This window comes from Lithobates pipiens, unplaced genomic scaffold, assembly GCF_037356315.1.
Source record: "Lithobates pipiens isolate NorthernLeopardFrog02 unplaced genomic scaffold, aLitPip1_a1.2 Scaffold_16, whole genome shotgun sequence".
Taxonomy (NCBI): Eukaryota; Metazoa; Chordata; class Amphibia; order Anura; family Ranidae; genus Lithobates; species Lithobates pipiens.
Window position 1 is genome coordinate 554,389,038 of NW_027507748.1, and position 15,703 is coordinate 554,404,740.

General features: G+C 40.8%; 1 protein-coding gene across 3 annotated transcripts in view; it reads right to left on the reverse strand.

The window, feature by feature from the left end:
* The window catches only part of LOC143983621 (17-beta-hydroxysteroid dehydrogenase type 6-like), an 83,755-nt gene that overhangs the window by 13,078 nt on the left and 54,974 nt on the right, over positions 1 to 15,703 (reverse strand). For all 3 annotated transcript variants that reach the window (XM_077483542.1, XM_077483541.1, XM_077483543.1), the window contains exons 4-5: positions 9,274 to 9,437; positions 1,421 to 1,666 (exon numbers count right to left, since the gene is read on the reverse strand). In XM_077483542.1, coding sequence (XP_077339668.1) covers positions 1,458 to 1,666; positions 9,274 to 9,437 — 373 coding nt within the window. In that variant the 3' untranslated portion in view covers positions 1,421 to 1,457. The remainder of the gene's footprint in view (positions 1 to 1,420; positions 1,667 to 9,273; positions 9,438 to 15,703) is intronic.

Consider the following 15,703-nt stretch of genomic DNA (forward strand, 5'->3'; position numbering starts at 1 on the left):
AATTATTTTGATTAATAAAGAGGCTGCTACGGCCACAAAATACTCCAACAGGAAGGTGTGGTCTCATTTAATGGGAAGGGGCAAGGTATGGAGTTGGGTGGGTGGCACAGTAGCTGAGGTGCATCAGTCATACTATAGTCAAGAGAAATACAGATTCTGTGGCAGGTAAGTCAGATCCTTTCTATGCATTTCAACTGTGTGTTTAGCTATATAAAAACAAAAAGATTAGCATGGGAACCAGACAAGTAACATTTCCAAGTAGAGTTTAATGATGGCATTTTATTTTATGACAAGTTTCTTTTAATGATCCTTATTGCTCACTTTAAATAATCCCACCACAGAATTACATCAATTTACAGCATACAATATACAATGGCTTAAATCACCAACTGTGTTTTGTATGAGTACTACACCTATTTAACACATTGCACCACAGCACAGGTGCAGTGGGAAATGTGACGCTCATCTGAATGAGTTACAAGCAGACAATACTAGTGTCCCCTATTTTAACATTTGTGTTAGGCCCCTTTCACATGAACAGACCTTTAAGGTCTGCCTGTCCGTTTTGTCGGCGGACCTGAACGGGTGCTCCATGTTAGTCTATGGAGCGACGCATGTCATCTGTGACATGTCCGCTGACATCCGACCTGGTCCGATCTGCTAAAATCAGACGGATGGCCCTACGTTCGCATCCGTCCCTGACAAATCAGATCAGGTGAGAGCTGATGAAAACGGACATGCTGTCCGCTTTCGTCCCATCTCTCCATAGCAACCAGCAGCGCTTGATAAGCTCCTCCCTACTCAGTGAGCAGAGAGGGACCTGTCATCCGCCAGCTCAGCAGAGATCAACGGAGAGATCTCCCGCTGAGCTTGCGGACAGAGGCGGACTCTGTGGCAGCCTCATGTGAATGAGGCCTTAGTATGAATTTTTTTCTAATTTTTACATGATTGCTTTATTAACAAGCGCAAAGGACTAAAAAGAGTAAAACCCTCAGGTGATAGTAAATAAATAATGTCATTAATAATAATCGCATTGTGACCAGGTTCGACTAATGGTCTTTACGGCTGCATTTACACTAGACTTACTGTATGGTACTCGAGTTTGGTTTGTGGCGCTATGCTTCGTTATTTTGTTTATGGTTGACTTTTTGTTGCCTATTTTTTTAAATATGGCAAGATAAAATAAATATCGCTAAACAAATGCAGCAGAGTCATTATAGTGCAGTGTGTTGCATTACGAATTATACCCCCTCCATAAAAAATAAAAAAAATTATATCTGAACCATCTACAAATATACCCCCTCAGTTAAAAAAATAAATAAAAAAATTTAATATCTGAACCATCTACAATTCCCCCCTAACTTGATCTTAACTGCTTTAAAAAATGAGCCAAGATTAGTGCTTATACTCCATCACGTACCCAATGGATTCCTGCAATTTGGAAAATATGGTGTTCTCTAAGTTGGTCTTGGGAAATTCCTCCTTGCTATGAGATCACCAATGACTGTTGGCATGTAAGAAAGTGGGATAAAAAGTAATTTGGCATCCCATCCAGCAGAGTATCTTGTCCATGGGTAACAAGCAGTCAGTGCATGCTCCATGCAATTCGTCACCTTGAAGAGCTTGAAAGAGCCTGAGGAAATTGCTGTGCTCATATACTGTATAACTATGTAATATAAAAAAAAAAAATGGTAGTTAAAAGTGCATTGTTCCTTAACACTTTATACAAGCATTACTAGTATGTGAGCCTTTTTTATCTTCTTCTTTTAACTACAACCATAAAATCTGTTCTGGTTTATAAACTTAGGTGGTGAAGGTATCTCTATAATATTTAAAAAAAATCTTAATTGTATAGGGAATCTTTAGTTTGCATTCTTAGTGTAACAAATGCCTACTTTGTGTGCCCCACACAGGGCCAAAAAAAAAAAACTGACAACTCCTGAGAAAAAAAAAAACAGGAGAAATCAAGGATAATGGGGGAAATTTACTAAAAATGGTGCACACAGAATCTGTTGCAGCTGTGCATAGTAACCAATCAGCTTCTAAGTTCAGCTTGTTCAATTAAAGGGGTTGTAAAGTCAGAAGTTTTTTTTTTTAAATCTTAATTGCATTCTATGCAATAAGATAAAAACACCTTCTGTGTGCAGCAGCCCCTCTAATGCCCCGTACACACGAGCGGACTTTTCAACATCCAAAGTCCGAAGGACCGAGTCCGTCAGACTATCCGATCGTGTGTGGGCTGCAACGGACTTTTGATTCGCCAAAGTCTGACGGACTTTAGAAATGAAGCATGCTTCAAATTTTCCCGAAGGAACTCCGCCGGACCCGGTCCCCTTCGAAAACTCCGCTCGTGTGTATGCTACTCCGACGGACTAAAACCGACGCTAGGGCAGCTATTGGCTACTGGCTATGAACTTCCTTATTCGAATCCAGTCGTACGTCATCACGTTCGAATCCGTCGGAGTTTAGTGTGATCGTGTGTGGCCAAGTCCGTTCGGCCGAAAAGTCTGTCAGAACTCCGGCGGAACTCCTTTGGAAGTCTGTCGGACATAAGTCCTCTCGTGTGTACGGGGCATAAGACTTACTTGAGCCCTGTCTAGATCCAGCAGTATTGCATCAGTGTCTCGGCTGTCCAGGATTCCCCTCCTCATTGGCTGAGACATCAGCGTGGCACCATTGGCTCCCGCTGCTGTCAATCAGTCAGTCAGCCAATGAGGTCAGAAAGGGGGAGGGGCCAGGCCATGGCTCCATATGTGAATGGACACAGGGAGCTGTGGCTCGGCTCGGGTACCCCAGAGCAAGCCGCCTGAGGTGGGGGCACTCAACAGGAGGGAGGGGCCAAGGGCTCCAAAGAGGGACCTGAGAAAAGCAGGATCTGGGCTGCTCTGTGCAAAAACATTACACAGAGCAGGTAAGTTAAATATGTTTGTTATTTTTAACTAAAAAAACCCAAGAGACTTTAGTATCACTTTAAGCTTTAACAATATAACCTAGAAGCCAGATTCTGTGTGCACCAGTTTTAGTAAATCTCCCGCACAGTATGTGTATATTTAATTTGATTTCAGAATTTTAAGAGATTTTTAGTGATCACAACATGTCCATGTGCAGTTCAATTGTTCAGATATTATCAGATTAAAATGTGTATGAGCACCATCACTCTTTATGGATTGCTAGAAACTCATATTGTATGCAGCAATATATTTGTACTATGACTACATACAAACCTGTCATGTTCTAATTTTTCTGATGTGCACGATGAAATAAAATGCTTCTATTTTACTGTTGCTTATTTCTGTTTGTAATATACAGGGGGTAAAATAAGTATTGAACACGTCACCATTTTTCTAGTTAAATATATTTCTAAAGGTGCTGTTGACATTAAATGTTTACCACATGTAGGTAACAACCCATGCAATCCTTACATACAAAGAAACCAAAATACATCAGTTCAGAAATTAAGTTATGTGTAATAAAATGGAATGACACAGGGAAAAAGTATTGAACACGCTAACTGAAATGTATTTAATATTTCGTACAAAATCTTTTGTTGGTAATGAATGACAGCTTCAAGACGCCTTCTGTATGGAGAAACTAGTCGCATGCATTGCTCAGGTGTGATTTTGGCCCATTCTTCCAAACAGTCTTCAAATCTTGGAGGTTCTGTGGGCCTCTTCTATGAACTCTGATCTTTAGTTCTTTCCATAGATTTTCTATTGGATTCAAGACAGATGATTGGCTGGGCCATTCTTTGAAATCAGTTGAGAGTCTTCTTGGCTTCGGGTTTGGGATCATTGTCTTGCTGAAATGTCCACCCTCGTTTTATCTTCATCATCCTGGTAGATGGCAGCAGATTTTTGTCCAGAATGTATTGGTATATTTTTCTATTCATCCTTCCTTCGATGATATGAAGTTTTATAAATGCGAGAAAAACCCAAGGAGGTAACGCTGCGCCAAGAACAATACAAAATGTGGATAACAAATATCACCGGCAAAACAAATGAATAATATTGCCAAAAATAAAAAATAAATGAATAATAATGCCAAAAAGAAAAAGCAGCCAGTATCAAAAGAGTCCACTTGCAAACTTCAAACAAATTGTAAAAGGGTGTATACAGCGCTAGAATAAATATGATCAGAGAAATTATTATGAACAACAAAATGAAAAAGAAAAGTGAAAAAAGAAAAAACAAAGGCAGAGTCTCATCACATAAAAAAATCCATGAGTGTCTGTTTAAAGTCCATCCATGAAAAATAGAAGATATATAATTTTCACGCACAATAAGCGCAGTGCATCCGGCTCTGCACACCCAAAGTGATATAATATTCTGCTTACCAGATGGCAAAGACTGCTATGGCAGTCTCGCCCAGAAAAGGGATTAAATGGTTTCCCCAAAACCTAGGTGGTGATTGAAGCCTCCAAAGGGTGATTCATAATGTCGCCAGCTAATGGACCGTGTTGCTCAAAAATATAAAAGAGAAGCTCACATAGTTACATAGTTACATATATAGTTAGGTTGAAAAAGACACAAGTCTATCCAGTTCAACTTTAAAAACAATTAATAAATAAAATAAAAAATATTGTACAATCAAATATACCCAATTTTATACCCACAGTTGATCCAGAGGAAAGCAAAAAACCCCAGCAAAGCATGCTCCAATTTGTTACAGCAGGGGAAAAAATTCCTTCCTGATCCCCCAAGAGGCAATCGGATTTTCCCCAGATCAACTTTACCTATAAATGTTAGTATCCAGTTATATTATGTACATTTAGGAAAGAATCCAGGCCTTAAAGCAATCTACTGAGCTGGCCAGAACCACCTCTGGAGGGAGTCTATTCCACATTTTCACAGCTCTTACTGTGAAGAAACCTTTCCATATTTGTGTCCTCTGTGTTGACCGTAAAGAGAATAAATAACTCAACACCAAGTTCACTATATGGACCCCTTACATATGTGAACATGTTGATCATATCCCCACGTATTCTCCTCTTCTCAAGAGTGAATAAATTCAGTTCCGCTAATCTTTCCTCATAGCTGAGCTCCTCCATGCCTCTTATCAGTTTGGTTGCCCTTCTCTGCACTTTCTCCAGTTCACCGATATCCTTTTTGAGAACTGGTGCCCAAAACTGAACTGCATATTCCAGATGAGGTCTTACTCCTGGAAACACCACGACTTCCATATATCCACATTGTACGATTTGCTGATATTTGAACTACTACATTGTAACTGCGATACTTATCCTTTATTAAACTTATTTGTATATTTGACATATTACACTATGGGAGCTTCTCTTTTATATTTTTGAGCAACATGATCCATTAGCTGTCCATTAGGAATCATCCCTTGGAGGCTTCATTTACCACCTAGGTTTTGGGGAAACCATTAAAGCGGAAAGCGGAATTTTTTTTTTTAAATTCAGCAGCTACAAATAATGCAGCTGCTGGCTTTTAAAATAAGGACACTTACTTGTCCAGGGTGCCCACGATGTCGGCACCCGAGGCCGAACCATTCCTTGGTCCTCGGATGCTGCCACTGCCATCTTCGGTATGGGAATCAGGAAATTAAGCCTTGTGGCTTCACTTCCTGGTTCCCTACTGTGCATGCGCAAGTCGCACTGCGCAATCCGAATGGTCCCTGCTGTCTCTGGGACCCGTGTGTGTCCCAGCAGACAGCGCGGGGGGATGGGAAGAGGTGTAGACTCCCACGGGAGTCTATGCCCGGAAGTGGGTGCAAATACCTGTCTTAGCCCTTGTACACATGGTCGGAAATTCTGACCACAAAATCCATCGGATTTTTTCCGACAGATTTTGTCCGAAACTGGTGTTGCATACACACCGTTGGACAAAGTTGTCGGAAAATCCGATCTTTCGGAACGCGATGACGTTCGTTCGTTATGATGGGACTACGTTCAGGCTAGTAGCCAATAGCTTTGGTCTCGTAATTTTATTTGAGCATGCATGGCACTTTGTCTGATCGGAATTCTCTACAAACGTTCAAAGTCCGATCGGATCATGTTGTCGGAAAATTTTATATCCAGCTCTCAAACTTTGTTGGTCGGACATTCCAACGGAAAAAGTCAGATGGAGCCCATGCACGGTGTGTACAAGGGCTCAGACTTTGAAGGGGTGACCAGGCTATATTCGGATCGAGCCTTTGCTCGGCCCGAACCATTCGCTCAACTCAATTCACAGGCTTGTCTAAATGTTGTACAGCAAACTTTAATTACTTAAAGACTGCCCACAGTAGATATACTGCACATGGGTGGCTGTATTGCACGAAACTATGTAGTTGTACGTAATTTCGTGCAATAGATAGCGATCTATAGATGCACTTATTGGCCAGAGGGGTAGCCAATCATCGGGTCATTCCCCAGAGAGGCAGAACGGTGATCTGCCTATGTAAACAAGGCAGATCGCTGTTGTGATATGGAATGTACACAGTGATCTTGTGTTCCTGCTAGGCAGGAACACAGATCTCTTTGTTCTTCCAGTCAGTCCATCCCCCGCACAGTTAGAAAGCATCTCCTAGGGACACACTTAATCCTTTGATCGCCCTTGGTGTTAACTCCTTCCCTGTCATTGTCATTAGTACAGCAACAGTGCATATTTTTAGCACTGATCACTGTATTAGGTGTCACTGGTTCCCAAAAAAGTGTAAAAAATGTCAATTAGGTGTCCGACTAAAAATCGCTGATTGCCGCCATTACTAGTAGAAAAAATGAAAAATAATAACAATTCCACTTAAATATCCCATAGTTTGTATACGGAATAACTTTTGCGAAAACCAATCAATATATGCTTATTGGGAATTCTTTTACCAAAAATATGTAGCCAAATACATATTGGCCTAAATTGATGAAGAAATTCGATATATAAACAATTTTTTTTATTTATTGGATATCTTTTATAGCAGAGTAAAAATTTTTTTATTTTTTTTCAAAATTGTCACACTTTTTTTGTTTATAGCGCAAAAAATAAAAACCGCAGAGGTGATTAAATACCGCCAAAAGAAAGCACTATTTGTGGGAAAAAAGGTCATCCAATTTTATTTGGGTACAGCGTCGCACGACCATGCAGTTGTCAGTTTAAGTAACGCAGTGCCATATAGCAAAAAAATGGCCTGGTTGTGAAGGGGGTAAAACCTCCCGGGGCTGAAACCTTTTTATAGGCCACCAGTTGAGACTGATCTAGCTGATTTTAATTTACACTGACAAGGGCAGGATTGCTTTCTAATTACTGATAGATTTCAGCTGCTGTCTTGGCTTTCCATGCCTTTTTGCACCTCCCTTTCCTCACTTGTTCAATGCCTTTTCCCTGTGTCATTCCATTTTATTACACATAACTTCTGAACGTATTTGTTTTGTATGTATGGATTGCATGTGAACATGTGGTTAAAATTTCATGTCAATAGCGCCTTATTATTTTACCCGCTGTATCTTTCTGTAAATATTCTGTAAATATTTTATGCATCAGTTTTCTGTTCATTGCATGTTCAATATTATTTTACCCGCTGTATCTTTCTGTAAATATTTTATGCATCAGTTTTCTGTTCATTAAAGCAATATATTTAAAAACTGTTGACGCTGAATCTCTAATTGCTCTAAGTAGAAGTTAAAGAACTTGTGATCTGTAAAGAGCTATTGTATTTAACTTTCCAGTTAACCTGCCCGAGTAATGATCACTTTCATTCTGCAAGCTGGAAAATATCTGCACAGGGTTGAGAGCATGTATTAGGCACAGTTGCCTCCTAAAACCACTTTTTAATGGCGTAGGTAATGGTAAATCCCAACAATTGTCAATGTAAGAGAGCAATCACAATAAAACAGGGGCTGTAACACTTGCACACTATCCTCCGAAACAAAAATAAAGTCTGGTTTTAGTTAGGTAGTGTTAGTTGGCCAAAGTAGTTGTGAGCAACTACTACTAACTTAGCTATACCATGACCTGGATAAATGACAACCTTACAGACATTGGCTTTAGATAAAATTTTGAGTAGACCTTTAATCACCAGTTGCCATGTCTCTTGTTCCCTTTCACCCACCTTTCCCTTACACATTCCCAAATGAATTTACATTTTTGTGCATAGTAATATACATACCTTATCTTAGCCCCCTTCCCAATTTCATACCTAGGGGAGCGTGACATACCTTTGCACAACCACAATCACCTTTGATATCCACATCACATCCCAGATAACATCTATGTAGAAGCAAAATCTTACAGAGCCTCCTAACCTGCAGCCTTCTAATGCCGCTTACACACAATCTGAGTTTGGATGGTTTTTCCAAAGGAATTCCGCTCAAGCTTGGCCTGCATACACACGGGAACACAAAAGTTCTCTGAACTTTCAACCGTCAAGAACGTGGTGACGTAAAACACTACGACGAGCGGAGAAAATGAAGTTCAATGCTTCCGAGCATGCGTCAAATTGTTTCCAAGCATGCGTAGGAATTTTGCACGTCGGAATTGCTACAGAAAAATCGGAAAAATAGAGAACCTGCTCTCAATCTTTTGCTGGCGGGAATTCCGCCAGCAAAAGTCTGATGGACCATACACATGATCAGAATTTCCGACCAAAATCTCTCATCGGACTTTTGCTGGTGGGATTTCTGATCGTGTGTACGGGGCTTTAGATATTCAATGCAGTTATCCTAGGTCCTAGGAGGTGGTAGTTAGCTGTGGGTACAACAATCTTGCCTAGGGGAATGAGGGAGTGGGAGGCCAGAAAAGTATATATTATACACATGAAAAAAAGATTTGTGATTGCAAGGGAGAGGTGTGAGAAAGGGAATAAGAAGAAGTGTAATTCATGGTGATATATCCACAATAAGGCTGTGAAGCATACAAAAAAGAAGTGCTTCTGTACTTGCATTAAAAGGTGATGCAATGTGAGGTTGAATTTTCCGGTGCTTCATCATTTCCAACCGTAACAGCTAACAGACTTAAGATGGGTATACATGTACAGCAAGTCAGTTGGTTCAGCGGGATCAAAAAAACAGCATCTGTCGAATGGTCATGCTGGAAAAACAACTGGTGGGGTGGGGGTACCCACTGTCAGAATGTAATTGTACAGGGGGGAAGATCCCTGTATCCACATGATTTATGTGGATGTGGAGATCTGTTGAGTTTTTTCGTTAAACACTCCCTCAATGCAAAGACCTATGGTGATGTGAAAAATGCAATATCCCATAGATAACAGGCGTATTCAATGAAAAGAAGACTACAGTTAAGGGTAACCTTTGCGATGGTGAAGAATAAATGTTAATTATCTCACGTTGCTTTATGTACTGTTCTCCATAACTCTTCTTGGTCTCTGCTGGCAGAGTCTCCCATTTTTCCCTTATATTCTTCTCATACAAAGATAAGTCCATAATAGCAGTATTGAAACCTCCTGGCTCAACTATAGAAACACGAACACCAAAATCTACAACTTCCCGCCTGAAAGAAAAATAAATATAAATAAATATATATATAACAAAATCATACCATAGGTCACAGCTGTCCCACATGTGCAGAAACAGGCCTGATATTAGTTTAAAATAGAGATCTAACAAATAAAATGATCAGATATGGGTTTATGGTTCTAAATATTAAAAATTGATGGAAGCTGATCGATCTGGTTTATACAAAATAAAGAGAAATGTGTCACGTCTATTTCCTATGTATTATGGTGCTGTAAGAGGTTGTATACTCGAAAGCTGTGGTCCCCAACCTTTTTGGTACCATGGACCAGTTTCATGGCAGCCAATTTTTCCAGGGACCGGAAGAGGGGAGGGGGTGGGGTGTTCTGGATATCAAGGAATCTATTTTTAGCTCCCCTTCACACCACAACCCCACTTTACAGTGTCCACATTTCTCCTTTGCATCACAGTTACCCCAATAACTGCTTCAGCCCCCTGGAAGATTTTAACCCCTTGCTGACCAGAGCACTTTTTGCGATTCGCCACTGCGTCACTTTAACTGAGAATTTTGCGGTCATGCGACATTGCACCCAAACAAAATTGACGCCCTTTTTTTACCCACAAATAGAGCTTTTTTTTGGTGGTATATGATCAACTCTGCAGTTTTTTTTTTTGCATTATAAACAAAAAAACAGTGACAACTTTGAAAAAAAACGCAATATTTGTAACTTTTTGCTATAATAAATAGCCCCCAAAAAATGTTTTTTATATATATATATATATATATATATATATATAAAAATTTCCTCAGATTAGGCCAATATGTATTCTTCTCCATATTTTTGGCAAAAAAAAAAAAATCGCAATGTGCAAAAGTTACAGTGTCTACAAAATAGGTGATATATGGCATTTTTATGTAGAAAGAAGTCTACCGCGGGAGTGACAACATCGCGGCTCCGGCCACTCACAGCGCCGGAGCTGCGATACCCGGAAGACACAGAGGGAAAATGTCCGCTCCCTTTGGACCGAGATCACCTGCCGACACCTCGTTCTAAGGTAAATATTTCATAATGAGCTGGTATCCGGTGCATACTAGCTCATTATGCCTTTTTCCTTACAGTAAAAAAAAAAAAAAAAAAAATAAAATCTGTGGGTTTACTACCGCTTTAATATGAAAGACTCTCGCTCTTTAGCTCCTCCCACCCCCTTGCCCTGCTAATAGGATAACATTGGCGGTGATGTAGGAGACACATGGGCTCAGTGACACAGCTGCTCAGAAGGAGGTGAGGGACAGCCACGGTCTGTTATAATCCTGTTGGGATTGCAGTCGGCGTTCTCCTTCTGCTGTGCGGCCTGACCATCAACAGGCACCAGAACAGTACCTGTCTGTGGCCTGGTTGGTTGTTTTTGAATCTGCATTGAACTAACAAAGCTTAATGATGTTCCAGGCACATGCATCAAACAAGGCAACCATTGTTCAGTGTGGCACTGGGCCAAGAAAATATCTAACACTTCATTGCTTGCCAAGTATCAGAGGCGAAAAAAACTGCCTAGCCTGAGGCAGGGAAAAGCAGTGAAATGGGCCACTTTTCTGCCTCTGAACAAAAACATATGTAGCACTACCCCCTTAGGAGCCACTGGGTAGGATGGGTCATCTGTTCTTTGCCTCAACCCTCTCAAGAACCTCAGCCCCTCTTACATACTAGGTTCAGTGTAGAAACATACAATATCACAGGAATTCACTGAAAGTAATGCTTCGTACCCAATAGCGTGCTATATTAAAGAACAGACACCAAACCAGGTAGTAAAGGCAAACTTAATATATTATCACACCATATGGTTTGTAACTAGGCAAGCAAAAAAATGGATTAACAATGGTAATAACACAATTTAGCATGCAAAGTTATTAAAGTGATCCTAAAGTCTTGTAGTTTTTTTTTTTAGTTAAAAATAACAAACATGTCATACTTACCTGTTCTGTGAAGTGGTTTTGCACAGAGCAGCCAGATCCTCCTCTTCTCGCGTCCCTCTTTGGTGCTCCTGGCCCCTCCCTCCCATTGAGTGCCCCCACAGCAAGCAGCTTACTACGAGGGCACCCGAGCCGAGCCACAGCTCTCTGTGTCCATTCAGATACAGAGCCATGACCCAGGCCTGCCCCCTTTCTCTCCTTATTGGCTGACTTATTTTAATTGACAGCAGTGGTAACCAATGGCACCACGCTGCTGTCTCTGCCAATGTGGAGGGGAGTCCTGGGCAGCTGAGACACTCCAACATCAATGAATCTACATGGGGCTCAGATAAGTATTAGAGGGGCTGAGGGTTGCTGCTGCACACAGAAGTTTTTTTTTTATCTTAATGCATTAAGATAATGCATATACATTATATATATATATATATATATATATATATATATATATATATATATATATATATATATATATACACACACACACACACACACACACAGTTAGGTCCATATATATTTGGGCACAATCTTAATTTTTTGGGCTCTGTATGCCACCAGAATACAATTAAAATGAAACAATCCAAATGAATTTGAAGTGCAGACTTTCAGCTTTAATTCAAGGGGTTGAACATATATATCAAGCAATCATTTTTATACACAATCCCCCCATTTTCAGGGGCTCAAATGTAATTGGACAAATGAATATATTCATAAATAAAATGTTCATTTTTAATATTTTGTTGAGAATCCTTTACTGCCAATGACTACCTGATGTCTGGAACCCATGGACATTACCAAAGACTGGGTTTCCTCCTTTTTGATGCTTTGCCAGGCTCTAACTGCAGCTGTCTTCAGTTGTTCTTTGTTTGTGGGTTTCTTCCTTTAGTTTTGCTTTCAGCAAGTGAAATCCATGCTCTATTGGATTGAGATCAGGTGATTGACTCGGCCATTGCAGAATATTCCACTTCTTTTGTTTCAAATGCTCCTGGGTTGCTTTTGCAGTGTGTTTTGGATCATTGTCCATTTGTACTGTCAAGCGCCGTGCAATCAACTTTGCTGCGTTTGGCTGAATCTGGGCTGACAGTATATCTCTAAACACTGCAGAATTCATCTGGCTGCTTCTGTCTTCTGTCACATAATCAATAAACACCAATGAACCAGTGCCACTCACACTACCTCCACCAGGTTTTACAGATGACGTTGTGTGCTTTGGATCATGAGCTGTTCCAAGCCTTCTCCACACTTTTTTCTTCCTGTCATTCTGGTATAGATTAATCTTAATTTCATCCATCCAAAGAATGCTTTTCCAGAACCGGTCTGGCTTTTTTAGATGTTTATTGGCAAAGTCTAATCTGGCTTTTCTATTCTTCAGGCTTATGAATGGTTTGCACCTTGTGGTGAACTCTCTGTATTTTCTCTTGTGAAGTCTTCTCGCGATTGTAGACTTTGACAATGATATGCCCACCTCCTGGAGAGTGTCCTTCACTTGTCTGGATGTTGTGAATGGGTTTTTCTTTATCAGAGAGGATCCTGCGATCATCCACCACTGTTGTCTTCCGTGGACATCCATTGTTTCTAAACATATTGTGGCGGCCAATGTCTGGGCAGGACATAGGTGAATGCATGGCTGCCCCTCTCTCATTGGCCACTATGCTCATTGACCATTCAGGAAGTGATGTCATTGGTGTATACAGCCAGGGTATGTGTATATAAAGCTGAGCAATATGGGGGAGCTGTTTGATGCCCCAGTTGAAGTCCAACTTGGAGGAAACACGTAGGGCCGCTTCTTATGCTTCCCATATTGCTTTTTAAAATAATGTAATCACAATTTTTTTATTTATTTTTTAAGTTTTGTTGTTATAATCTTGTTTATTTGCTGGCACTTTTTTGCAAATAAAAATGCCAACATTTATTCTCGGATCTACACCATTGGGAGCTTGTCTTTATGTTTTTACATGATACTTGCTCCACGCATGCATTGATCTTTCTGAGAAATACATATTTGGACCTCCCTGGTACCTGTGTTTTGGCCTACTGGACCTCCCAGATGATCGATGACGGTGAAGGACCATATACAGCCTGCTTTCCAAGTGGTTTTCGTTCCATGCCTGTAAGATCTGGTGTTGCTGACATACAGGTCTACCAACTCTGGTAAGAGTGTCTAAACATATCTATTTGTTTGGATTCCATTACTCCTCAAAGTATAGTGAACTGCTGGCTCCCCCCGTGCAGGATTGATCTCCAAGTTTTGGTGGCCCATTACCCATCTAGATGGACTTTTAGTGGACTTTTTTCCTTATTTCACTACTGATTTATTTCACATTTTTAGCGCTACATTTTCCTTCTTCCTTTATCACATGAATTTTTGTCACATTCATATGTAGCTGCTGGATGTAATTTTATTATTTCCTTTCACTGTATTATAGCGCAGTAATTACCGTTTCTTCCTTACATCACCTTAAACGCACCATCCCCACTGTGAAACATGGTGGTGGCAACATCATGTCGTCAGGATGCTTTTTTTAGCAGAGACAGGAAAGCTGGTCAGAATTGATGGGAAGAGGGATAGAGCCAAATACAGGGCAATCTTAGAAGAAAACCTGTTAGAGTCTGCAAAAGACTTGAGACTGGGGCGCAGATTCACCTTCCAGCAGGACAACGACCCTAATACCACTTTAATTTTAGCCACATTCAAATGTCTTCTAAATGGATGAGGCAACAATCCTAACACAGATGACTTCTATTTCACAATCTCTTCACCACTCTCGACCCCATGATCTTTGATCTTCCATCGAAAGAAAATTTTACTTGGTTGATAGCTAGTTCCCTGGAGAAAAATTGATCGAGAGCATCTGCCACTGCTCAGAAACAAAATCAGTTTTTAGAACAATGATTATTTCAGGTTTAAAGGAACCATTATGAGGACCACACACACACACACAGGTGGATATACTCATTGTTACGCTGTACCACACATAGCAAATGACTCACATCTACTCACATCTACTGAACACTGGGTCGAATAACAATTCAAAATATCTATTGGAAATATACTGTGTTGTCAAAAGTATTGGGACGACAAGAAGGCCTGGCTCGCAGTCTCCGCTCAAATTCATCCCAAAGGGGCTCTATCTAGTCAAGTTCCTCCACCCCAAACTCTCTCATCCATGTCTTTATTGAGCTTGCTTTGTGAACTGATGTGCAGTCATGTTGGATCAGTAAGGGACCATCCCCGAATTGTTCCCACAGAGTTGGGAGCCAGAAATTGTCCAAAATGTCTTGGTATGCTGACACCTTAATTATTCCCTTTGCTGAAACGAAGGGGCCAAGCCCAACCCCTGATAAACGGCTCAATACCACAATCCCCCCTCCACCCAATGATTTGGACATCCTGATTGGACCTCTTATTGGGGTTTCTGTTAAATCTTGTGTAGCACTCAATATACTCAGTATATTGCACCCAATAGATGGACCTTTCCTGTTGAAGGACACTGAGGGTGAGGTTTGATCTTTGTTTCAGCTTTTCTAAGGAGTCCTGGAGTCCCACCCATTAGGGATTCCCAACGACAACTATTTTGCCTTGATACTGTGTTTTTTTCCACATTTGTTTCTGTCAGCAGGTCATAACCCCCTCCATGTCTGCAGTCTCTGACCTTCTCTTGTATCATGTCCACAGTCTCTGACCCTCTCTTGACCCATCTCTGACCCATCTCCTGTAGTAGGTCTGCCGTCTCTGACCCTCTCCTGTAGTCATTTGGGGGCAGTCTGGAGCTCTTCTTTAAGTTGTCTGATGTGTTTACACTTTGCTACATGCAGGGAGTGTTGTCTTTTTTTTTAAGAACAGTTAACATTAAAAAGATGGAGCTCTTCTGACTGCTTGAATTTTTTGGATGAAAACGTGCGCAGTAATCGTGATGCATCACGATGCATCGTGGAATCGAATCAAATCGTGGACAGGATATTTGTAATCAAATCGAATCATGAAGCCAGTGAAGATGCGCACAACTAGTAAATAGCCCTGTCTCAGTTTATTCCCTTTTCCCCATCCTATTGTGTAGTTTATGGGATGGGCCAAGGAGCTAATTTTTGTAAATTTTCCCAGCTAAGGGTCTAGCTGGATGTTGGGGGGTGGGTGTGAGTGCAGCACCCTCTAGTGTGCTATAAGATTAGTGTACAGTAGGTACATTTTAAGGCTTGGCTGGGAGCCAAACCTGGGTGAGTTTTGTGATCTGAGTTGGGAGTGACCTAGAGCAGTGCTGCATGACTCACAGGGGATGTCACCAGGACCTCCTACTTCTTTCCAGAATCTTCTAGGGCTTTCTGGAAGGAGAGGATAG